This window comes from Pelodiscus sinensis, chromosome 13 (genome assembly GCF_052426305.1).
Source record: "Pelodiscus sinensis isolate ZL-2025 chromosome 13, ASM5242630v1, whole genome shotgun sequence".
In the NCBI taxonomy this organism is placed as follows: domain Eukaryota; kingdom Metazoa; phylum Chordata; order Testudines; family Trionychidae; genus Pelodiscus; species Pelodiscus sinensis.
The window spans coordinates 35,396,230-35,421,623 of record NC_143064.1 but is presented as its reverse complement, the minus strand read 5'-3'; the positions used below and the strand labels follow the sequence as shown (position 1 = coordinate 35,421,623).

The 25,394-nt window shown below is 42.5% G+C and overlaps 1 protein-coding gene across 6 annotated transcripts in view; it reads right to left on the bottom strand.

The window, feature by feature from the left end:
* DACH2 (dachshund family transcription factor 2) overlaps positions 1 to 25,394 on the bottom strand; it is a 673,780-nt gene that overhangs the window by 190,867 nt on the left and 457,519 nt on the right. For all 6 annotated transcript variants that reach the window (XM_075940749.2, XM_014569659.4, XM_014569658.4 and 3 more), the window contains one exon: positions 23,139 to 23,270. In XM_075940749.2, coding sequence (XP_075796864.2) covers positions 23,139 to 23,270 — 132 coding nt within the window. The remainder of the gene's footprint in view (positions 1 to 23,138; positions 23,271 to 25,394) is intronic.

Below are 25,394 nucleotides of genomic sequence, written 5' to 3'. Positions count from 1 at the left end.
CTCGTCTGGCTGATGTAATGGCTACTAAGAACACTGTTTTCATTGATGAATGTAATAGGGAACAAGTTGACATTGGTTCAAATGGCTGGCACATTTAAGAACAAGGTGAAGGTCCCAAGGTTCAGCTGATAGGGTTTAATACCTGGGTAGAGAGCTTGGAGTCCTTCAAGGAATCTCTTCATCTTTGGCTGTATGAATGTGGAAGTGTTGTCTATTTTCAGGTAAAATGTTATGATGGCTGCCAGGTGTACGTTTATGGAGCTAAGGGAGAGACTGGACTGCTTAAGGTATAAAAGATTGTTGTTCGTCCATCGTGGTCGATGAAGACCTCGACACCACTAAGTGCTTTGAGATTGGATACATGTGTCCGAAGATGACTTATCAGGCCAATTCGGGCACCAAATGTCCTGGAACATGTTGGGCAGACATGTGTAGGCATTGCAATCGTTGTGCTGACAGCTTTGGACTTGCGCAGCACGCGCTTGTGTTGTGCTTCAGAGATGTGCCTTGTTTCGAGAGCTTGGCATCCCTTGTGGATGAGACTGCGCCAGGGCAGTTGTGTGCCAGCGATTCCCAGGTAGTTGTATCAATTCCGAACGACTTCAGGGAGACCTTGAGTGTGTCTTTGTAACGTTTCCTCCACGCGAGCGTTTACCAGTAGAGAGTTCCCCAAAAAGGAGCTGCTTAGGTATACGTTCGTCCGGCATACGAATGACATGACCTGCCCATCTAGTCTGTGCACTCATCAGCAGAATGTAGACTGACGGTAAACTTGCTCGAGAGAGAACCTCAGTGTCTGGTATTTTGTCTTGCCATCTGATGCGTAATATTCTGTGAAGACAAGTCATGTGGAAGAGATTAAGCTGTCTTGCGTGCCTCCGATACACAGTCCATGTTTCACAGGCATACAGGAGGGTGGTGAGTACCACGGCTCTGTAGACCTTCAGTTTTGTTGCTTGGCTGATTCCTCGACATTCCCATACAGTGGGGCACAGTCTACCAAAAGCACAACTTGCCTTCGCTATTCTGCATGTGACTTCTATGTCAATGTTAGCTGCATGGGAAAGAGTGCTGCCAAGGTAGGTAAACTGGTCCACTGCCTGTAGCATCCGCCCTGTGACTGTGATTGTGGGTTCTGTGTACGGTGCATAAGGGACAGGCTGATACATGACTTCGGTCTTTCTGCTGTTAATGGTGAGTCCAAAGTTGTCACAAGCTGTGCAGAACTTGTCCACACTAATTTGCATCTCTGCTTCAGAGCCAGCATACAAGGCGCAATCGTTGGCAAACAAGAAGTCTCTCAGAACAGTCTCTTTCACTTTGGTGATAGCCTGAAGTTTCCTCAGGTTGAAAAGATTCCCGTCCACTCTGTACTTAAGGCTGATTCCAGCAACACTGTCCTGGAAGGCATTATTCGGCATAGCAGTAAACATGATGCTGAACAGTGTAGGTGCAAGTACACAGCCCTGTTTGACACCATTGGTGACTGGGAATGCCTTAGAAGATTCTCCACCGTCTAGCACTCTGGCCATCATGCCATCATGAAACTGGCATACCATCTGAATGAATTTGGGGGGGGCAGCCAAACTTTGACATGATCCTCCACAGACCTTGTCGGCTGACAGTGTCGAAGGCTTTCGTGAGGTCAACAAAGGTTGCGTAGAGATCACGATTCTGCTCCTGACACTTCTGAAGTTGGCGCGTGGCAAAGATCATGTCAATAGTCATGGGGTATAAAGATAGTAAAGAATTAAAGGAAGTGGTGCTCAGGCAGGATGGATGTGTCTGCTGGAGCACCAGTGGGAAAATCTCATCCATTTATGGAGACAGGTTTTGTGTGCTATACAATAACACGCTCTGAACAGGTTCTGAACATTCTAACACTTGACCAGAGAACCACTGAGGCACTAGGTTTTGAGATGTAGAATGTGAAGGCTAGGATGCTGTGCCTGTTTTCCGGGTTGTGATAAGAGATGGGGGTTCAGTGGTAGGGTGACTGGTGGGAAGGAGGACATTCTGGTGAGGAATGGGTACAGTGGTTGTTTGAACCATGACGGAGTTACAAGTATGACTACAGCTTTGTCCATTCATATTTTTTGTACCACTCTGTTAAGAAGTGGTATTGGTGGGAAGGCATATAGGAGACCACAGTCCCATCCAACTCAGAATACATCTCCCAAGAAGTGGTTGCCTATCCCTGCTCTAGAGCAGACATTTGGGCACTTCTTGTTGTGTGGATTGGCGCAGAGATTGATCGCGGGGTTATCCCATAAATCGAAGATTAGGTTGATGACTTTGTCATTTATCTACCATTTGTGCTCTCAAGGAAAAGATCTGCTGAATGCATTTACAGTGGTATTAAGGACTCCCAGAACTATTTAACTTATTTAATAAATACTTAATTTCAATTATTATACTTTAAATTATATTTTTAAGTAAAATGACTGCGGACTGGCTGCAAAGAGTATTCAGGAAAGAGCAGGTAGTCATATCTGCATAAAAAAGGTTGAAACTGTTATTTGGTGTTGGAGACATCAGATCTAGAATCTCATGGATTCCGTGCAGAGTGTGTGGGATTGAGCTCCCCCATCTGTTTATGTAAAACATATAGGCTATGGTGTCGGTGTAGATTCAGTGTGCTTGTTCTTGATTAAAGGGAGAAACTGAAGGCAGCCCGAAGCTTGAGCAGGTTCATGTGGAGTGCTCTTTCTGAGGTGGACCATAGACCCTGCGTAGTGTGGTCTGCAAGGTGTGCTCCTCACACTTTAAGGGAGGCATTTGTGGTAATAGTGACCGAAGAGTCCTGTCATGTGAAGGAGACAGCTGAGAAGAGCTTGTAGGAGAGTGTCCACCATATGAAGGAATCTTTTACTGCAGAAGGAATATAAAATAGTTGGTGCGGGAGTATATGTTTAGTCTGTAAACTATGCCCTGAAGCTTGTTAATCAAGCTTTGATGTTGTTGAATCTGTCATGTGGGAGGGAAGAGATTGTGGTTGTTGCACTGAGATGATCTCCTATGAATTGCAGTTTCTGAGTGCTAATGAGTGTGGATTTGATCATGTTTATTTGTAGGATGAGGGAGTGAAAACTGTTGATGGATATAAGGATGCTTCATTGTGACTCCTGGTCAGAATGTGCCTTCAGGAGGCAGTTATCCAGGTACGGAAAAATAAAGATGTGGCTACTATTGCCAGGATTTTAGAAAAAAAACTCTCATTGCTGTCAAAAGGTAAGACTCCCTACTGGTAGAGAATGTGACGTAGGGGAAACCGGAGAAAATGTCTTTGAGCTGGATGTATAGTAACATAAGAAAATAAGAACGACCATACTTGGTCAGACTAAAGGTCCATCTAGCCCAGTATCCAGTCTTCTGACAGTGGCCCAACATGAAAATATGCATCTTGAAGGTTGAGGGATGAAAACCAATCCCTCGCTCCAGTGCTGGGATAATGATTGTAAGGATCACCATTTTGAATCTCTTCTTTCTGTAACTGTAAAGAGCCCTGGAATCAATAATTGGGATCCATCCCCCATTTTTCTTTTCTGTGAGAAAATAATGGGCATAGAACCTCTTTCCTTTGTATTGGGTCAGTATAGATTATACGACTCCAAGTTGGCCCTCCTGGTGAAGCAGTTGTTCGTGAGAGTGGTCCTGTAGAGGGATGGGTTGGGTGGTTGGGTAGAGGGTGATATAACCTAATCGGATTGTTTGCAGATCCCATCTTTCTGAGGTAATGACATACCAACTGTTGTAGAATGGAGACAGTGACCAAACAGTTTTAGAGATGCCGCCGGAGCTGGGAAGGGTGAGAGGTTTTTGAAGCTATTGACTAATTGCTCAAATCTGCTGCTTAGATTGAGGGGGTGAAGCACGGTGGATGTCACTGGACGTCAGTGCTGAGACTTGGGTCTATTATGTTGAGGATGCTGTTGCTTACATAGTCTTTGGGGTTATTGTGAGTATGTGGGGTCATATGGAGAGACGCATCGGTATCAAGCAGTGGAGAATTGAGCATCACCGATACAAGAAGGTCTCTGTGAGGGGTGAACTGCAGTGCGAGCATTGACAGTACCAAGGTCTGGTGTACTGCAGTTGTCAATGGTGTGGTTAGTTTGTCCAGTGTTCTCGGAGGATTGCTCAGTGGTGCCATAATAGTGATCAGTGATCAGTGATCAGTCAGACAACCATGCAGGCAACAGTGTGCCTGGTGCAGCACTGTCAGTGTTGGTTGGTGCCATTGTGAGGCAGGCAGGTAACTTTAAGTGTTTTTCCATGGCAACGTGGTGGTGCACACCAATAGTTTTTGTGGTGTGAGTGTTGCGGGAGGTCCCTGGCATGTCATATTTATTTAGGCATAGTTCCATTGGCACCATTGGCACCATTGGCACCGAAGTTCTCAGAGATCACGTAGTGGCTAGGGGAGCTCTCTGAGGCCTTGTGCTTTTTTTTGAAATATTCCTCTCTTTTGTTGGCTGAGGCATAGAGAGGAACATGGAAGGATCAGGACTGGGGTCTGAGGGAGAATGAAGGGACTTTTTCATAAGGATAATTTTGATAAGTTTTAGTCTGAGGTCCCTGTCGTTTCATGCCCTTGTCTTCAGTTTGATGGGAAGGGTTGCAAGTCCTTTAGAGGACAGAGTCAAAATGTAAAATGATCTGGACAAACTGGAGAAATGGTCTGAGGTAAATAGGATGAAGTTCAATAAGGACAAATGCAACGTACTCCAGTTAGGAAGGAAAATCAATTTCACACACACAAAATGAGATGTGACTATCCAGGAAGAATCACTGCAGAAAGGGGTCACAAGCTAAATATGAGTCAACACTATGACACTCTTGTAAAATAAATGAACGTGATTCTGAGATGCATTAATAGAAGTGTTGTGAACAAATACAAGAAAGAATTCTTCCCCTCTACTCTGTAGTGATTAGGCCACAGCTGGAGTATTGTGAATTCTGGGAACCACATTTCAAGAAAGATATGGAGAAATTGGAGAGGGAGAAAAAGTATTCTCCTTAGCCTCTGATGATAGGCAAGAAGCAATGGGCTTAAATTGCAGCATGGGAAATTTAGGTTAGATATTAGGAAAACCTTCCTGTCAGGGTGGTTAAGCACTGGAATAAACTGCCTAAGGAGGTTGTGGATTCTACAAATCTCCATCACTGGAGATATTTAAGAACAGGTTAAACAGACATCGGAGATGAGGTAGATAATGCTTGGTCCTACCATGAGGGCAAGGAACTGGACCAATCTGATTGCCTTCTTTGATGAGGTAACTGGCTCTGTGGATTTGGGGAAAGTGGTGGATTTGATATACCTTGACTTTAGCAAATCTTTTGATACAGTTTCCCACAGTATTCCTGTCAGCAAGTTAAAGAAGTAGGGATTGGATAAATGAACTCTAAGGAGGATAGAAAGCTGGCTAGGGCGTTGGACTGAACAAGTAGTGATCAACAGCTCAAAGTCTGGTTGGTGGTCAGTATCAAGCAGTGTTCTCCAAAGGTCGATTCTTGGGCCAGTTTTGTTCAACATCTTTATTAATGGATGAAGGGACAGATTGTACCCCCAGCAAGATCGCAGATGACTCTAAGCAAGGGGTAGAGGTAGATACACTGGAGATAGGGTCCAGAGTAACCTAGACAAATAGGAGGATTAGGACACAAGAAATGTCAAGAGGTTCAACAATAGGGTTGCCAGGTGTCCGGTTTTGAACCGGACAGTCCAGTATTTGAGGGGTCTGTCCGGGGAAAACATTAAGAAAATACCGGACATATAAAGTGTCCAGTATTTTCTAATTAGGTTAGTTTTATTATTATTAGGAGTATCAGTACGTAGTTGCGAACTGCCTAGCCGGTAAACATGCTCATGCTATGTGTGTCTATCAACCAGGCAGTAGGCAACTATGCGAGGGGGTGGAGGCAGCACAGGAGGAAATCCCCGGGGCTGGACTCACTCATGCTTCGCCGGGACTGTGCGCGGGACAGAGTGCCCCGGGATCTGCGTTTGGCTGGGCCAGCCCCACTCCCCGCCGGTTGATTCTCTCCCCCCCCCAACCTCCTCCCCCAGCCAACCCCACTCCCCCGACCACTTCCGTCCAGCCTTGCTTCCTGTTGACCGGTCCCCCCCGCCACCTGATCTCCCCCTGCCAGCCCCACTCCCCCCGACCAGCCTTGCTTCCCGCCAGACAGTCTCCCCCCCCCTCCTCCCGCTCTCCCCTGTCCAGCTCCATTTCCCCTGACTCCCTCCTGGCCAGACTTGCTTCCCACCAGCTGGTCCCCTCCCTGCCCCCGATCTCCTCCGGCCAGCCCTGCCACCCCCACCCATCCCACCCACCAGCCCTGCTTCCCGCCAGCCGGTTCCCCCACACACACATCCTCCCGGCCAGCCCCACTCCCCTCCTGGCTGGTGTCCCTCCGCTCATCTGAGATCAAGTGTGTCCTGTATTTTTTTTTGAAGCCACCTGGTAACCCTATTCAACAAGTACAAGTGCAGAGTCCTGCACTTGGGATGGAAGAATCCCAAGCACTGCTACAGGTTGGGAACCAACTGGCTAAGCAGCAGTACTGCAGAAAAAGGACCTGGAGATTATACTGTATGGCTGTGTCTAGACTGGCAAGTTTTTCCTCAAAATCATCTGTTTTTGCGGAAAAACTTGCCAGCTGTCTACACTGGCCGCTTGAATTTCCGCAAGAACACTGATGATCTCATGAAAGATCGTCAGTGTTCTTGCAGAAATACTGTGCTGCTCCCGTTCGGGCAAAAGCCCTCCTGCGCAAATCATTTGCGCAAGAGGGCCAGTGTAAACAGCACAGTACTGTTTTCCGCAAAAAAGCCCTGATCACGAAAATGGTGATTGGGGCTTTTTTGCGGAAAAGCGCATCTAGATTGGCCATGGACGCTTTTCCGCAAAAAGTGCTTTTGCGGAAAAGTGTCCTGCCAATCTAGACGCGCTTTTCCGAAAATGCTTTTAACGGAAAACTTTTCCGTTAAAAGCATTTCCGGAAAATCATGCCAGTGTAGACATAGCCTATGAGAATCTGGATATGAGTCAACAGTGTGCATTTGTAGCCAAGAAGGCTAACGGCATATTGAAGTGCATTGCCAGCTGATCTGGGGAAGTGATTATTCCCCTTTATTCAGAACTGGTAGGGCCACATCTGAAGTATTGCGTCCAATTCTGGGCATACTGTTAAAGAAAGGATGTGGACGCTTTGGAGAAAGTCCAGTGGAGGGCAACAAAAATAATTAGGAGACGGGAGCACATGACTTATGAGGAGAGGCTGAAGGATTTGGGTTTATGGGGCAGATGTCCAGTGCAGGTGTTCCATTGGGAAGAGATACAGGGGGTGTTCTTTCAAAGTATGGGAATAGCAATGGGGGATTGGGTCCCTCCTTAACCCTCATTCACGGGGAGGGTGGTGAGGTTCCAGCAACAGATTGGCTGTGGACCAGGATGAGTAAAGCCCACAGGATATAAGTAAATGATTATGGGAGTTATCTGCATTGTACATTTTAATCTGGGTACTCCCTGACATATAGGGATAAAGTGGCACCTTAATTAAACCCCATCCAGGGATTCCCATCCCCAGAGTACCAACCTTAATGTTTCCCCCAGAATTTGTTGTTTTCTTTCCTAGATGTAACACTAAGCATGTTTTTTAGATAGTTTGCAATTTATTATAAATCATATCATAGGGTGTGTCTAGACTACATTCTTTTTCTCAAAAAAGGGATGTTAATTAGACACTTTGAAATTGCAAATGAAGCCGGGATTTAAATTTCCCATGCTTCATTTGCATAATGGCAGCTGCATTTTTTTGGACACAGGGCTTTTCGATAGAAAAATGGCAGTTTAGACAGGGATCTTTCAAAAATAAAACCCTTTTTCGAAAGATCCCGTAAACTTAATTTTTTGACTACAGGATCTTTCGAAAAAGGGTTTTATTTTCAAAAGATCCCCATCTAAACAGCTGTTTTTCTATTGAAAAGCCCCGTTTTGAAAAAGACGGCGGCTGCCATTATGCAAATGAAGCACAGAAAATTTAAATCTCAGCTTCATTTGCAATTTCAAAGTGTCTAATTTACATCCCTTTTTCGAGAAAAGGGATGTAGTCTAGACACACCCCCAGTAAACTCTTCAAAAATACACAACTGGACACAAAAGGAATAACAATGTTTAAAATTTCCCAAAGCCAGTCCACATCCTAGGACTACATTTCATTATATGCCACTATTAGTACGTGTGGGTATAGATGTACAATATATATTGTAAAGTCTTAAGTATTTAGAGCCTATTCCTTCCTTCTTTGATCTACTTCCCGTGTAATCCTTTTGATATCAATGTTATTCCACACAAAGTAAACAGGCAAATTCTGTCATTTAAAATATGGCCTGTATTCTTTTCATTTGCCATGGTGACCATCTTGGAGTTACTCAAGATTTATACTGGGGCAAGTATTGAATTGGTTTCACCGTCTTTGTTCTCTTCTTGATAAACACAATTCCTTCTATGCCATGGGAATTATACATGAGGCTTGGGGAGAGAGACTAGACTAAATGAGTTACACTACTGGATAACCTGCTATCCTTTGGCAGATTTGTACCAAATGCTATTACTTGTTATTATTAACAGATATGAAAATTATAAATAAGGAAAAAATGTAGCCCTGAATCTACAGTGGCCATTATGATTGATTACATCAAAACCTAGTAAAAAAGACTAATGTTCTGAAGAGGTGGCTCCTTGAGTGCAGCCTGCATTCCCCTGTACAGTGCTCACTCTTAATTACTACTTTTACGACTGTAAAACTGTTTTAATGTACAAAATTAATTATTTTGAATAATCCTTCTGAAATATGATATGCATTTTAATTGTATACACTTTGTCATTAATTAAAGTTTCCTACTTTTTTGGTGCATTAATTCAAAGATTATATCACTGAGAAGGCAACAATTATAAAAGATTGTTTATTAAAAATTAAAATAAACTGAAAACATTAATATACTCATATTTAAAGTAATGTTAAATATTTTGATTGGACTGTTTATTAGACATTATTTTCCTACTTTTAAAAATCAATCTCTTTGTTCCTTGAACACATTTCCTGTCAATAAAATGAAAAATGATATAGATTTAGGAGGATAGTGGTCTCAGCGTAGCATCTCTCATATTATTATTCCAGTATCATCTGTTACAAAGTAAGACCAATTCCCACATCTAATTACAAACAGGATTTCAGAGTCATTAAACAAAATACATTTCCATTAGTGCTGCTGAAAGAAGATAGGGGAGAAAATGAAGATTAGTTCATGCTGCACCTCTGTTTCTCAAGCTTTGAAGATTTAGACCTCTGCACTCTGAGCCTATAAATTTGTAAAGGATCAGAAAGGTGACAAACATGTGAAAGCTCTAAATTCTGAACAGTTTAAACCATAACATTTGCATTTTTCATTTGTCTATCTTGTGCTCCATTTAGTTCTGATAGAAAATATAGCAAGAACCAAGGTGCCTGAAGGTATTTTACTTAGGTTCAGGGTTATTTTATTTTTGCATATTTAAACTAAATTTGTTCCAGCAGAATGTATATATGAAAACATAAGATTACTTGTAATTTTATCTTGATGGAAAAAAAATCTGCTATTAAAACGACTATTGATTCTTAGAATGTAAATACGACTAGATAAATAAACAAATTATGCAATACAGGCAGTCCCCAGGTTACGTACAAGATAGGGACTGTAGGTTTGTTCTTAAGTTGAATTTGTATGTAAGTCGGAACTGGTACATATTGTAGGGGAAACTCTAACCAAACATTTCTCCAGAGCTTAGTTTTATTCTCCCACACCTCACTTCCCTCAGTCCCTTATTCTCAAGCTGAGGTGTCTGCTGAGAAAAGCCGCTCCGCGTCTCCCTGGTCTGCTGGGGGGGGGGGGGGAGGCGCTAGCTTCATATCTCCCTGGTCTGCTGGGGGGAAGCAGCTAGTGCGGGGTTGCCTCACCCCATTTGTAAGTAGGGATCCGATGTAAGTCGGATCCATGTAACCCGGGGACTGCCTGTATATCTAAATGGCTAAAATACAAACTAAAGCATATATTCTCCCTCCTGAATGAGTGCATTCAGTTACCATTAACTGTAATGCATCAGTGGAAAAATATAGCCCTAGAACTGCGAGGTGAATAAAGTATATACACAAGCATGCTTGCTTATTATTTAGAGCGAACTTTTCTTGCCCAATTCTATCTAAGGTAGTCTCAACATTTTTCTGCCTAAATGTTGAGACATATACCAAGTTATCTCTTTTAATTAACTGTTGATATATACATAATTTTTAACATGTGTGAAATGAAGGAACCAACAAATACCAACTTTGGTCTTATTTTTCTTTACAAGAAAGGGATGCAGTAGATGGCTCCAGTATAATAGAATTTCTGTTTAACTCTTGTCTATATTTGTGTATCCTTCATTACTTTTAAAACTATGGTGTCAGTTATTTATATTGTTTGAAATTTTTTCTCATTTAGTCCAGACACAGAATTGTTATCTAATCAGCTAGTATCATCATATGAATTATAACACATGCCAACAAAATTTTAGGCCCCGATTCAGCACAGTTAAGAACATTCCTAATTTTATCAAAGAGAGTACCCCCACTAAAAACAAGAAATCTGATCACATGCTTGACGGTAAGAACCTTTGTAAACTGGTACCTTACTGTATAGACAAAATAGTCCATAATTGACTAAAGAGAAAAAAGCACTGTAATGTTCCACAATGTTACAGATTAAATATTTGTTAAATTCTTAGGACCAAATTTAATTAATAGCTACACTGATATAAATCAATGGGATAATGGAGCAGAATCTGTCCATTGGTATTTATTCTGAGAATAAAACTATTTGTAAAATAAATAAATATCTTTGCACCTTGCAACTAGACTGGAGGCTTCAACTTTTTACATCTCAGGCTTGGGCTCTATGTATGGAATACAATCCAAAAAGACTATTCATTTTACTGGAACCCACATTTATTAGCGGATCCTCCAGTTCTCCCATTCCTGAGCTATTCCTCACTCCCCAAAAAGTTCTGTTCTCCGTTTTCACAATTCCTTCTGTTATAGTTAGAAGGCAAAATTGCACCTCAGACACCTCATGGTCTCTACTGGTTTTGGATCCCTCCCCCGTTTAGGTCTCAGGCTTGGGGTCATTACCTGTCTTTTGGGGTTGAATCATGTATTTCTCTTATCTCAGACTAGGGCCTGGTTGCAGTGTGCCAGGTATCAACCATGACTTACCTCAGCAGGTCTGACTTATATCTAATTCTGGTCCCATAGGGAAATGATAGTAGTAATCAGTGATCAGACTGCTTCATTATAGCAATGCATTCTTTATTTAGAACTAACGTATTTCAGAGAAAATATAAAAAACTATAAAAAAGTTTGTAGACATATGTGTCTTTTCTCTAAAGCAGGGGTATTCAACATGTGGCCCATTTGTTTGCGGCCCGCAGTGCAGTTTGGGTTTATGCGGGGCTCAAAACGCGCCCTGCATATGAGATCCTTTGAATATGGCCTTCACTGGGAACATGCTCAACAACAGTGAGGTGTCTTCCAGGAATGGTGAGCACTGCAAGACGCGAGCGGACAGGCTGGCTGGAACAGACAGATACAGGGTGTTGGCGTTTCTAGCCCCCAGGGAGGAGGTGCCAGGAGTACAGGGGCATTGTGGGGAGTGCTTTGTATTCATGCCTGTCAATGTGAAAGAAGCTATTTGCATATATTTGCATGTATATGCAACCACCCATAAATTGTGGCCCTTGGCATGTGCTCTAGGTATCATTGTGGCCCCTGGGGCTTCCAAAGTTGAGTAGCCCTGCTCTAAAGCATATAGTTCCCTGGCTCTGGGAAGGCCCAGCTTCATAGACTCCCTGCAAAGCTTCTTAGACTCCCTGCTCTTTCTTGCTCAGACTTGTCTCCCTATATAGTTTTTGACCAGTGACCCCCATACACACTTTTTTCTACTCTAAGAAAGGCTTTTTACACTCTTTAGTATTCTTTTGATCTTCATGCTTCTAGCTTTGGGGAAATAAGGCTTGTAACTTGTTCAAAACCAGAGTCCTAATTCTTCAGACTAAGAGCTTGCCCTGTGGTCTTTCAAGTAGACACTTGGATGTTTTTATCTGGGAATCCATTGTGTCACCTTCATACCCAGAATCCACTGAATGTGAAAGTGGTTTAGGCATAAAATAAATTTTTCACTGCCTCACCTGCAATATATAATAAGTTCCCCTCACTGACTAGGTCACATACAGTGTTCATAAAGTTATTACAGAGCATTATTCATAACCTTAAAACATATCATAGCCATATCTGCCACACCTTCTATCTCAGTCATTATCTCTACAAGGAACAAAAATTTCCCCCAGCAATTTCCACTCTATCTGCTGTCTCTCCTGTCCTCTGCCTCTGAAAGCTGCTGTCTGATCTCCATAGTTATCAAAGACAGCATCACTAGAGGGTGTCATGCTTAGCAGCTGCTCCTGCTACTCTCCCCCCTCCATCATGTGATCCCAGGCAGATCATCATCCTGGTGGCATGGACAAAATGTTGCATCAATAAAGTGCCTCTATAAAGTGGCAATTTATTTTTTAACAAAACTGGTCCGCCTTTGTTAAAAGATTGTGGATTTTTGGGTCAGTCATTTAAAAATCCAGTTAACTGACAATCTCATATTTATATTTAGCAAACTGTTCAAACTATTGCTTAGGTGTGCCTCATTGCAAAGTTACTTATCTTCTATCTGCAGTTTGGAATATATAAAAGCAAATATCCTCACCAGCCATTGGAACCAACACAGTTTTGCTATCTGATGAATCAGCAGAGATGTTGCAATTTGTTAGGAGAAAGGTTTAACACATTTATTTTAAAAAAGTTTGGTGTGGAAGGCAGCAGAACCAAATATTGGATATAGGGTGTCAAGAGTTAAGAAATGTATATTTGAGTAAAATGGCCTAAAGAAATACCTTAGGGTATGTCTACACTATAGCAATCATTCGAACTAACTTAATTCGAATTAGTTAATTCGAACTAGTGCATCTAGACCTAAAAGCTAGTTCGAATTAGCATTTTGCTAATTTGAACTAGCATGTCCACATTGAGTGGACCCTGAACCGAGGTTAAGGATGGCCGGAAGAAGTGCCGGCAGGGCATCAGATTAGGACTCAGAACGTGGAGCTGCTGTCTCAGGCTAACCGAGGCCTGTGCTTATAGGGACCCGACCCCCACCCCAGACAGACAGCTCTCAGAGGTTCCCTGCTCGCTTGTCTAACTCGATGAGGGACAGCAAAGCAGTCCTGGCTTGTAGTGCCCTGAATGCCCACACTCGGCACATCACAGCACTCGGCCATCAGCCCGGCTGCACTTGCCGCAGGCTGCCATCCGGGGGGGGGGGGGGGTTTATCAGGGGACTGCAGGAGAGCTTCCATCCCGAGGAGCCAGACGAGCCACCCCAGTTCTCCCCATTGGGGGCTTGTACCCCATTCCTCCCTCACCTCCTTCCACTTACCTCTCCCTAGCCCCCCTTCCTGATGTACAAAATAAAGGACACATGTGTTCAAAAATAGAAACTCTCTTTATTGAACAAAACTCGGGGAGACTGGGAAAAGGAGGTGGGAGAGGGGAAGAGAGAGGGTAGGAGAGGGGAGGAGGAAACCTGGGAGGAGGGAGCTGGAAGGGGGAAGCCAGGGGAAGTATAAAACTATGGTACGCCATATCTTTAGTACTGTGTACAGATGAGATCTCCTCACCCCAGAAAAGATATTTTGGCCTTGGAAAAGGTTCAGAAAAGGGCAACTAAAATGATTAGGGGTTTGGAACAGGTCCCATATGAAGAGAGGCTAAAGAGACTGGGACTTTTCAGCTTAGAAAAGAGGAGACTGAGGGGGGATATGACAGAGGTCTATAAAAGCATGAGTGGTGTGGAGAGGGTGCATAAAGAAAAGTTCTTCATTAGTTCCCATAATAGAAGGACTAGAAGACACCAAATGAAATGAAGGGGTAGCAGGCTTCAAACTAATAAAAGAAAGTTCTTCTTCACAAAGCAAATAATCAACCTGTGGAACTCCTTGCTGCAGGAGTCTGTGAAGGCTAGAACTAGAACAGAGTTTAAAGAGAAGTTAGATAAATGCATGGAGGTTGGGTCCATGGAGTGGTATTAGCCGGGGGTAGAAATGGTGTCCCTGGCCTCTGTTTGTGGAAGGCTGGAGATGGATGGCACGAGACAAATGGCTTGGTCATTGTCTTCGGTCCACTCCCTCCAGGGTACCTAGTGTTGGCCACTGTCGGAAGACAGGCTACTGGGCTAGATGGACCTTTGGTCTGATCCAGTACGGCCATTCTTATGTTCTTATGTTCTAAGCTCAGGGTCGGGGGTATCAATGGACCACCCTGATTTTCATGCAAACCTGCTCCTGGGTGGCCAGGCTGGCAGCTATCCTGCCCTAGACGGCCACTTTCCTGTTCCTAGTGCGGACATCGTGGATGAGGTCCACGATCTCCGCACTAGACCAGGCGGGCGCCCGCCTCTTGCGGACCTGGGCAGGCTCCTGGGAGCCGCCAGCCTGGTCCCGGGAAGAGGTGGAGGGCTGGGTGGCAGAGGGTGGCTGGCTTGTACCGTGCCATGTGCAGGGTCTGCTGGCTGGGTGCTGGCAGGTTTGCACCTGGCACGGACACCGTAGCCAGACTGTGCCCCTTTAAGTGCTCCGGGGCCGGGAGGGGGGGCAGAAGAGTTTCCCTGGTGGTGCCCAGAGTGCCTACCAGAGCAAGCTGGGGAGGGCTAGCCTCCCACTAGTTTGAATCAAGTGGGCGCACAGCCCTTAATTCGAACTACTTAATTCGAACGAGCCGTTAGTCCTCGTAGAATGAGGTTTACCTAGTTCAAATTAAGCGCTCCGCTAGTTTGAATTAAGTTCGAACTAGCGGTTTGTATGTGTAGCGCCTATTAAAGTTAGTTCGAATTAACTTTGTTGTGTAGACATACCCTTAGACTGTCTCTTATTACAAGACTGTGCACAAGATATTTTATGCTTCAGGGTAATTAATACAAATGAGAGTCATACGTAGTCCTATTTACAACTGATCCTAAAACTACAAATATATTATCTGACTGATCAGAAAAGACTATCCCAAAAAACATTAATGATTTTTTAAAGAATATTATCCCCTTTGAAATAAACATACTTTGGTAATATAATATGAATGTGTAAAAAATACTTGATTTAGCAGCAGAAAAGAACTGACTTCTTGAAAACTGCATGGCATTCAAAAAGATAAAAACATTTTGGTCTTGTCATCTTTACTCTTACAATAAAATAACAGTTCAGGCATCCTGATTTTTAGAATAAAAGACTTACCTCTTTTGACTTTTCAAGTACTTGGTAATTTAAAAGGAAACACTAAAAATGCTGACCATGTAATAGCTGGGTATTCATGGTAGGTGTAGAACATGAAAGGTTACAATATGGATCTGTGCCTACGCTTTTCTTTTCAACTTGAGCAGCATCTTACTGCTTCTGCTAACTTGGCAATCATACAGCTGACAGATTTCTGGGTTTTCTAAATAATGCAAGGGACTTTCCTTTAACATGTCACTGTAAAAATATCAATTCTGCCCCTATGTTGTTTGTGATGCTGATTTTCCTTGACAGCATTCCATTAAACCAATGAGGTTTTTTCCCCTCCTGATGGTTCCTTAAATATTCTTCTGAATGATGTATTTGTGTTTTTTTAAACAGATTGTGAAGGATGTTTGCATTTATGAGAAACCTTCAAAGCAGGTACTGGGGATAAAAAGGAGTAAACAGTTTTCTCCTCTCTCCTATCTATCTCTGACTCCTCAAATGCCAAAAGGTCTGTTGACAGAGCGTGGAGGGAGACTTTTCAGTTTTCTGCTTGCCTACTTTAGTTTGTTCTCTGAAAATTAAGCAACATTAATTCTACATTCAGAATATAATTTGGACTTCCTAAGGAAATACCACTGAAACACTTAGTATTGTTAGATATCACTCCAGGAAAAGCAAAAAATAATTTCTGCATATTAACGCCAAAAGTCAGCAAAAGGAAAACAATTACTTTATCCTTTGTATAGTGGTTTGTACAAACAGATACTGTCACTGATACTCTACATTGATACTTCTTGATTATGCCACTGTGTTACATACAGTAGTTATTCTTAAAGTGCAACAGAATAATGCCAACTGTACTGTACTTTTGCACACCACCATTCATATTTTCCACTTAATCTATTGTCCCATATACTTTAACTCTTGATCACTTGTAGAAATTTTCAGTTTCACTGTGAAAACTACTGTGATTTGAATCAGATTCTGGTTCCTTTACTCAATGATAATTTTTCATAATCCACTTCAGCCTAGTATTAGGATTATATGATAATCAAATATATGATTTTATAATCACTTTGTGCAACCAGAAAGATTTTAAATTGTTTGCTTTGTTTTTGTGGGACAGTAAAATTTTGAGTTGGTTGTGGCAATCTGCAGTCAGATGGCATAGCTAGGTTCAGCTGCGAGCTCTGAACTCTTGCTCTTTTATTCATTCTCTGGAGTAGGAGGAGTAGGAAAGGCCCTAACACTTACACTGCATCTATTACCAAACAGTCTTTGGAGCATTACTAGGATTAGTCATGTTAATGCTTCTGAATCTAGCAAGTTCCCAAATGAATCACAGGTAAATTAACTGATCTCTAAGGATTATACAGAGCAACTGAAGAAGAGAAAATTAAGAAAGATGCTATTAAAAAAAAACCCTCTAAAGTCGTGTTCCCAGTAAACATGTAACCTTCTATTTGTTATAGATTTAAAAAATCCACCTGAGCTGCTATGTAACTATATTTCTGATTTTTGACAGCTACAATTATAATCATTCAGGCATCTATTTCCACAAACTCTTCACAGCCATAACCTTTAGTGATTAATTATAAAGTTCCAGGAGCAATAGTACATAGACTAATTTCCTAAAACAATAAAAGACAGGATTTCTCATTTGGAGTTAAATGAATCATGAACAGGTTGTTATTCATGCTGAAATCTAGATGCAGAGTCATGATGCAGCTATTACAGAAGCTATTAAATGCAACCTCAAATCAAAGAAACTGTATGTCTATCTCTAAAATAAAATAAAATAAAATAAAATAAAATGTAGTCTGTTGGTTTGTACAATAAAATCAGTAGCTGCTGATCCCTTGCCTTTTAGGACAGCTTTACATTCCTACACATTATTCTGTTGACTTAAGTATACAGTCATTTTCTGCAGAACTGCCCTTTAACAATAATCATTCAGAGAGTGAAAGTTCAGCCAGGCTTTATACAAATATGCACGTGAGTAACTTACCTAGTGAAAACAGGGATATAAATAAAATATAAAGACTAGGCCTGAGGGGCCATAAATAGCCTAGCAGAGGCTGTTCTGTGTGTGTGGGAGCAATGAAGGGTACCCCGGGCATTAGGGCACCCCATGACACTCAGGATGAATTTTCTGGAAAATTTCAGTCAAAACAGTTTAGCCATTTTGATCAAGAAAGGGATGCACTTTTTGCTATTGCTATAAAATCTGCCACAAATTAGCCAAGTTATAAGCTTTTGAAAAAAATCAGTATTTACACATGCTCAGTAGAAACTTATTGGAGTTTCACAGCTAAAATTTATGATTACATCCTTACTGAGCATTCTCAAGCCTCTCACACCTCCTAATACAAGCCTTACCTTATTCAAGCATCATTCCCACAGGACAACTTAGTATGCTGCAGTTTGAACCTCTCTAGATCCGATGGGTGCTGAACAAGAGAAGCTGGTGAACCACTGGAGGTCAATATTGTAGTGAGTGGGTTTATTTTTATTTTTATTTTGCTGGAGTTAATAAATGGAACAATACTTACAATGCCGTATGACTGTACTGATACACCCTAGAGAAGTCTATGCCTAGCCAAGGCTTATCGGCTCTCTTCATAACAAAGTGTTAGTGTAATTACACAATTTTACTGTATTGGCACAAGCAAATAAGTAGATAAAGACAAAAACCATGCTTATGTTTGCCGGCATTACCAACACTTTCATTGCTTGCTGAGCTCTTAAAGAATATTTAGGAGGTGAATTAGAGCTAAATTACAGCATGAACACTGAAAGCAGGGACTGGTGGCTGTAAACAAACTTTATGGGACGATGGAAAATTTGGACACACTAATAAGAACTGGGCATCTGGCTAACTAAAATCATGTCAGACCCACAGATGTTGCCAGATCAGTGAGTGCCGGACTAGAGAGGTTCAACTTGTGCATCCTTTCACAGCTATTTTGTGCAACAGAACTGCATACACTTAATGTCATGTAGCTTGCTTCAGCCAGGGACTACGGGGGGGAGTCAGACTTTCCCTAAAATAGCTGGCTACAGCCAGGGTGTGACCATGTGTTGGAAATGAGGGTAGGGAGCCTGCCACTCCTGACAGCACTATGCAGCTTGGAGGGGGAAACTGTTCAGTTCAAATGCAGAGGAGACAATAGCCAGACTTTAATGTTTTGGTGGAGAGCCAGGGGAGTAAATTGGGACAGGAGCTAGAAGTGGCAGATATTAGGACTGGAGGCTGGGAGGGAATGGATTCTTGGATTGGCTGGGTACTGGAACTAAGGGTGGAAACAAAGAACCAGTGGGTAATGAGGGCACAGAGGTAGGATGAGGAGCGAGGGCAGAGTGAGACTGGCAAGTCAAGGAGAAATCAGTGGGGCAGAGGAAGACAGTTCTGACAAGGAACCAGGTGGTGTGGAGGAACTAGTACTGGTGGGGCAAAGAAACTGGGACAAGGATCTGGAGAACGAAAGGATGTGAGGAAAGGACATAGACACTGGATGAGAAAATTGGGGAAGGAAATTGGGTCTTGGGATCTGTAGAGATGGATAACGTGATAGTGAGGGTGACTGAGGGGACAATCAGGGAAAGATACTGATGAGGCAATGAAACTGGGAATGAGGGTGGACAGGAGACTGGAGGGAGGCTATGACTTATAGGGAAAAGAGACCGGGATCTGAACCTGAAGCTTTAAGACTGGAACTAGGTAAGGTGACTAGGGGCACATCTAGACTACATGGCTCCATCGACAGAGCCATGTAGATTTGTTTACTCTGCAAAGGGAAACAAAGCAGCGATTTAAATAATCGCAGCTTCATTTAAATTAAAATGGCTGCCGCGCTGTGCCGATCAGCTGTTTGGCAGCACAGCGCTGTAGTCTGGACGCTCCACAGTCGACATCAAAGGCATTTGTCGATCTCCCCGGTAAACCTCATCCCACAAGGCATAACGGGGAGGTCGACAAATGCCTTTGATGTCGACCGCGGAGCATCCAGACTACAGCGCTGTGCTGCCAAACAGGTGATCGGCACAGAGCGGCAGCCATTTTAATTTAAATGAAGCTGCAATTATTTAAGGTTTGCCTACAACCCTAATCTACATGGCTCTGTCGAAGGAGCCATGTAGTCTAGACATGCCCTAGGAGTGGAACAAGGAGCCAGTGATGGTAAAGAGACAGGACTGGAGCTGAGACTATAAAGAGGATGTGGTAGAAGTGGATAATTCTGTGAAGAATGGGCAGAGTTTATATCCACTAAAGACCACTTTCCTCTAGAGTGTGAAATGCAACCTGAGATACTGGAGTCTGATGGGGTATGTCTACACTACCCTCCTAGTTCAAACTAGGAGGGTAATGTAGGCATACCGCACTTGCAAATGAAGCCCGGGATTTGAATTTCCCGGGCTTCATTTGCATAAGCGGGGAGCTGCCCTTTTAAAAACCCCGCTGGTTCGAACCCCGTGCAGCGCGGAGTAATGGTAGTTCGGACTTCCTTCCACGAGGAGTAATGGTAGTTCGGACTAGGAAGCCTATTAAGGTTGTCATTAATATTGAATTAAGGTTGTCATTAATTATTTTTCCCTATTTTGGGTATCCCACTTAAGCCCTTCAGTCTGATATATGAAGTGGTGAGCAATCACAGTTGCAATTGAAGTCAATGAGAGGTGTGGTTTGAATAGCTGAAGAGCTATATTCAAGAACTCAAAAAAATCAGGATTCAGATAACATAATGGATACTTTCAGCCTTACTCACTGTGCGCCTCACATTCCTGTCTGTAAAATGCGGAAAATACCCACTCATCTCACCAGGTCTTGTAAAAATAAATTCATTAATATTTTCTGAAGTGCTCACACACTATAATATTGATCACATAAAAAAGCCCATGAAGAAATGAGTAATTCTGTCTTAAGAACAGGGTTTGAATAGTGTACAGTAAAGAATGCCTGAGGCCACACAGTAAACAAAGAGAAAGCAAAATATAGAAATGCTGCTAATTACAGTGAACATTATCAATTTTGTGCACTGAAGAGCAGAGAGCCTTAATTCTGGCATTTTCTAACTTCTCAGAGCTTGTTCCTGCAACCTTAATAATGATCTTTTAGCAGTTTCTAGTATGAGATGCAAAGTAAAATTAGACCATTTTTTTATAATATGGCCACTGTAATTATAATAATCCTTAAAACTAACCATGGGGTTTTTCTATGGAAATTTTTCTGCTCAGCCATTAGTACTGAGATGAAATATTTGTATTTCTCATTTACATTTTCAATTTGCCATTTATATTTTCAATACTCTTAGCAGTATATACACACGAACTCATAAATGCAACTGGGTTTGAAATTTGGGGAGACAATTAAGGACACAAGTCTAAATGATTTATTCAGTGTGCACTAAGTGATATAAGTTATCAAACTATGAACAAGTAGTAAATTTCTTCAGAATGGATTTTTCTGGGGAGGAATCGTGAGAGTTAAATCCATGACTTGAAAGACCAATTTCTTCAATACAGATGAGCATACACAATTCAGTTAGCCAAAGGTAATGCCACTTTTGGAGAAACCTACTTTTTGAATTATTTGTCATAAGTTCAAAGTTATTAATTTATAAAATGAGCCTGCTGTCTTATTTGTCTAATGAATTACCATTTTGATGGTAAAGAAAGAACAAGTAGTCCTTACAGACTATATATAGTATGATGAGGTTTCATGGGCAAAACCTTCTTTCCATTTACGCTAAATGTCATTCAAGCACAAACGCAGTTACAGTGCATTCTTCTTTTGATAGACATGTGTGACTTCTACTGATGTAAAGAAGAGTTCTGAATAAAGACAGAGAAAATAATAAACAGTCCCATTTAAATCAGTAAATAAAAAACTGTATTTTAAACTGGGAAAATAATATATGAGAAGGGTATATATCTTGGTGAAAATAATAGGCCATGGTCTTGTGACTGCAGACATTCTAACATGACCTCTAGCTTTTCCACGACATGTTGGACCTCCCTGGTCCGGCATCCGGTCCCCATTGAGGGATTTTGCCACACATGGGGAGGTCATTTCTGGACCCCCTGCTGCCGCTACCTCCACCGCCTGGGTCACTGGCTTCCCAGCCGGTGCCTCACCTCCTGCTGGCCCCACTGCCTTGCCAACGCCACTCTGTAGCCGTCACTGCTGTGGCTCTGAGACCCGCCGGACAACCTCACATGCTGCACTGGGGCTCCAGGTTCTGCAGGGCAGCCACAACCACCAAGGTGGGGATCCAGGACCCACTGGGCAGCCATGCACTGCAGATCTCTCCCACTGAGCCACCATGGTTCCCAGCCACAAGCATGTCTTCCAACCCCACTGGGCAGACCTGCTGCTACATGCTGGATGGCTCTGCCATCAGCTCGCTGCAGGCAGCCCACTGCTGGAGCATGGATGTTGCCAGACCAGAGAATCCTGGTGAGGAGAGTTTCAACCTGTACTGCCCTATGTCAGAAAGGGATTTGTTTTATTGTAGGTTGTTTGCAGTATCCTGGAATACTTTCGAGTGCTTCCTCTATATTCCTGACAAGGGTTCTAACCAAAGAGCATACTTTATTTAAAGAATCCATCTCAGGTTTTATCTGAAGGCCAGTGATTGTTGTGTCAGAACTTTAGGAACTTTTTCTTGAGGTTCCGTACTATGTGAGTATTTATATAGGGCAGGCTTGCTCGGTAAACCCCAACAACACTCACACCTTAACAACTTCATTAATAAATTTCAGTGTCTTCATTTAAGGATACCGTCAGTTATTGATGATATAACATGCACCTTCTACGTCCTTAATTCATACCTCTGGGCCATAAATAGGAAGGCTAGTGTGCTGGAAAGCAGTACTGCAGAGTTTAAGATAGTAATTTATCACCCCTCCTTCCCTCTCTCTGATGAATTCAATTCCACCTTCAATTTCAGAAATCGGATTATTTTGGACAACTTCCATAATTTAAAGGAAACCTCTACCATGAAGGTATGTTTACACTACATGCCTCTGCCAATAGAAGCATGTAAATTAGACTACCCGACATAGTCAATGAAGCGGGGATTTAAATATCTCCTGCTTCATTAAAATAAAAATGGCCACCACGTTGTGCCAGCTCAGCTGATCGTCAGCACAGCGCAGCCGTCAAGACATGGATCGGTCGACAGAGAATGCCTTTGTCGATCGCTCCCTTATGCCTCATGAAACGAGGTTTACAGGAGCGGTCGACAAAGGCGTTCCCTGTTGACCGATCCATGTCTAGACTGCCGCGCTGTGCCAACAATCAGCTGAGCCAGCACAACGCGGCAGCCATTTTTATTTTACTGAAGCGGGAGATATTTAAATTCCCGCTTCATTAACTATGTCGGGTAGTCTAATTTACATGCCTCTGTCGGCAGAGGCATGTAGTCTAGACATACTCTCGATGTTTATGGCAACAGAAAACCTTTTTGTTACTATAAAAAGTATTTAGAGAAGCATTCAGAATGTTTGTGATTTGTGCAAAAGCTATAACAATCTTAAGCAACATCTCTGAAAATGTAGGGCAAAATGATGATATGAGAAGCACTAAGGAAGAGTGTGAGATGATTCTTAGTTGATTCTGGGGCGGTATAACTACAAGAGCAACAGCGTGATTGACAGAGAGTCTATCATATTTGCTTTCCATGCACAAGCCACAGGAGGCAGAGCCATCTTGGGGATTACGCAGGAGAAAATATGTACCTGCATTAGAATTGAGCTCTTCATTCTCTGATTCTGTTCCATTTTGGCTTCCACTTCCATGCAGGCTGTTCATTGCCATAAGCTTCATCTTTTGTAACTTCATTGCTTCAGCCATGGCAGCTGCTGTTAGACCTAGCAAACAAACAAATAAAATGGAGCATTACCTTCTACAGTATGAATAAAACACATTAATACAGCTCAAATCCTTTTTCCAATTGCTGTAGTTTTATTTTGAACAACTTCATAATCAACCTGAAACGGAGTTCCTTGGGATATTGGTCTACAGCAGGACACCAAAGTGGGTTGGGACCCCATTTCAATGGGGTTGTCAATGCTGGGGACCAAGCCTGAAGCCAAAGTTTGAGCCCTGCCACCTAGCAGCTTCCATCATGGTATGCTAAATTCTGTACAAACAATATATTTAAAAGAATTCCAGAGCTAAAAAGTCAGGACAAATAAACATGGTGTAGGCAGAATAAATGACTGGTTCCACTTAAGTGACATAGATTGAAATCATGGAACGCCCAGTGTATGGTACAACAATTCATTTGCACAGGTTTCAACAAGGAACATTGCAGAACTGATCCATGAACCAGTATTCCCATTTAATGTGGCTCCAGCTAACTATTCATAAAGTTCAGAGCTGCAACTAATTCAGCTCTCCCCAGCTTTGGCAAAAGGGGCTTTTCTCCATTTAGCTTGCCCACCATTCAGGGTGAATTTAGGAGACATTTTCCTTGCTATTGGTTGCACAGTGAGAGGCACAGGAACCCTACCTGGTAAAGCCAGACAAGAGTGCCTTCCATATAGAGGAAAAACATGCAAGATTATGCATCTGCCCCTCTGATTTACAACTCAGAAGACTAAACTCACTAGGAAGCCATAGTCTGGCAATTTCCCTGTTTCAGAGACAGCAGCTGCCACAAAATAAAATAACTCTTAGGGTTTAGCTTGCAATGAAATGAGATTTTGAAATGGTTTTCTTAGCCTGAATTAAAATACATGGCATGGTTTATTCCATGGCCTGGATGGATTGCATATACAATTCTACTAAAGCCAGATTTTCTATGGCCCTTGCCTGAGCATGAGATTAGTTCATAGACTCCTAGGGCTGGAAGAGATCCCAGGAGGTCATAGAGTCCAACCCCCTACCCAAAGTAGAACCAATCCCAACTAAATCATCCCAGCCAAGGCTTTGTCAAGCTGGCACCTAAAAACCTCTATGGATGGAGATTCCACCACCCCAATCACCTATCAAATAGATAGGTAATCTATTTGAGTACTTCACCACGCTCCTAGTGAAAGTTTTTCCTAATATCCAACCTAGACCTGCCTCACTGTAAATTAAGACCATTGCTCCTTGTTCTGCCATCTGTCACTACTGAGAACAGCCTCTCTCCATCCTCTTTGGAACCTCCCTTCAGGAAGTTGAAGGCTGCTATCAAATCCCCCCGTTACTCTTCTCTTCTGCAGACTAAATAAGCCCAAATCCTTCAGCCTCTCCTCATAGGTCATGTGCTCCAGCCTCCTAATCATTTTGGTTGCCCTCTGCTGGACCCTCTCCAATGTGTCCACATCCTTTCTACAATGGGGGGTCCAGAACTGGATGTAATACTCCAGATGTGGCCTCACCAGTGCTTAATAAAGGGGAATAATCACTTCTCTAGATCTGCTAGCAATGCTCCTCCTAATGCACCCTAATATGCCATTAGCTTTCTTGGCTACAAGGGTGAAGGCAAACAGGACTATTCCATCCCTACACTCAAGACAAAGTCTGGGACTATTCCACTCTCTCCTCCAGGGAGTGCAGAAGTGGCTCACTCTGAGCACCCTGACAGCATATATCAACTAAGGGCACGTCTAGACTATGTTTTAATTTTGAAAGAGGCTATGCAAATTCTGAGGGAATTTGCATATCTTCTTACGATAGCATTTTCAAAAAGAAGATCTTTTGAAAGTAAAAGTAGTATGGATGCGGTTTTTTCAGAAAAAAACCTCTCTTTCTAAAAAGGAGGTTTACGCGCTTTTTCGTAAAAGGAATTTTTTTTCCGAAAAACCTCCCGTGTCCAGACTACTTTCACTTTTGAAAGATTCTGTTTTCAGGGACTCCAATTCTTCCTGTTTGCTACCTAGGCTTCTTGCGTTGGTGAACAAACACCTTAGATAACCAGTTGATCGCCCTACCTTCTCCATTCGAATCAGGGGTCCTCCTTTGTTGCTCCTTCCTCTTTGCATTTCTTCCCGGTATCCAACTTC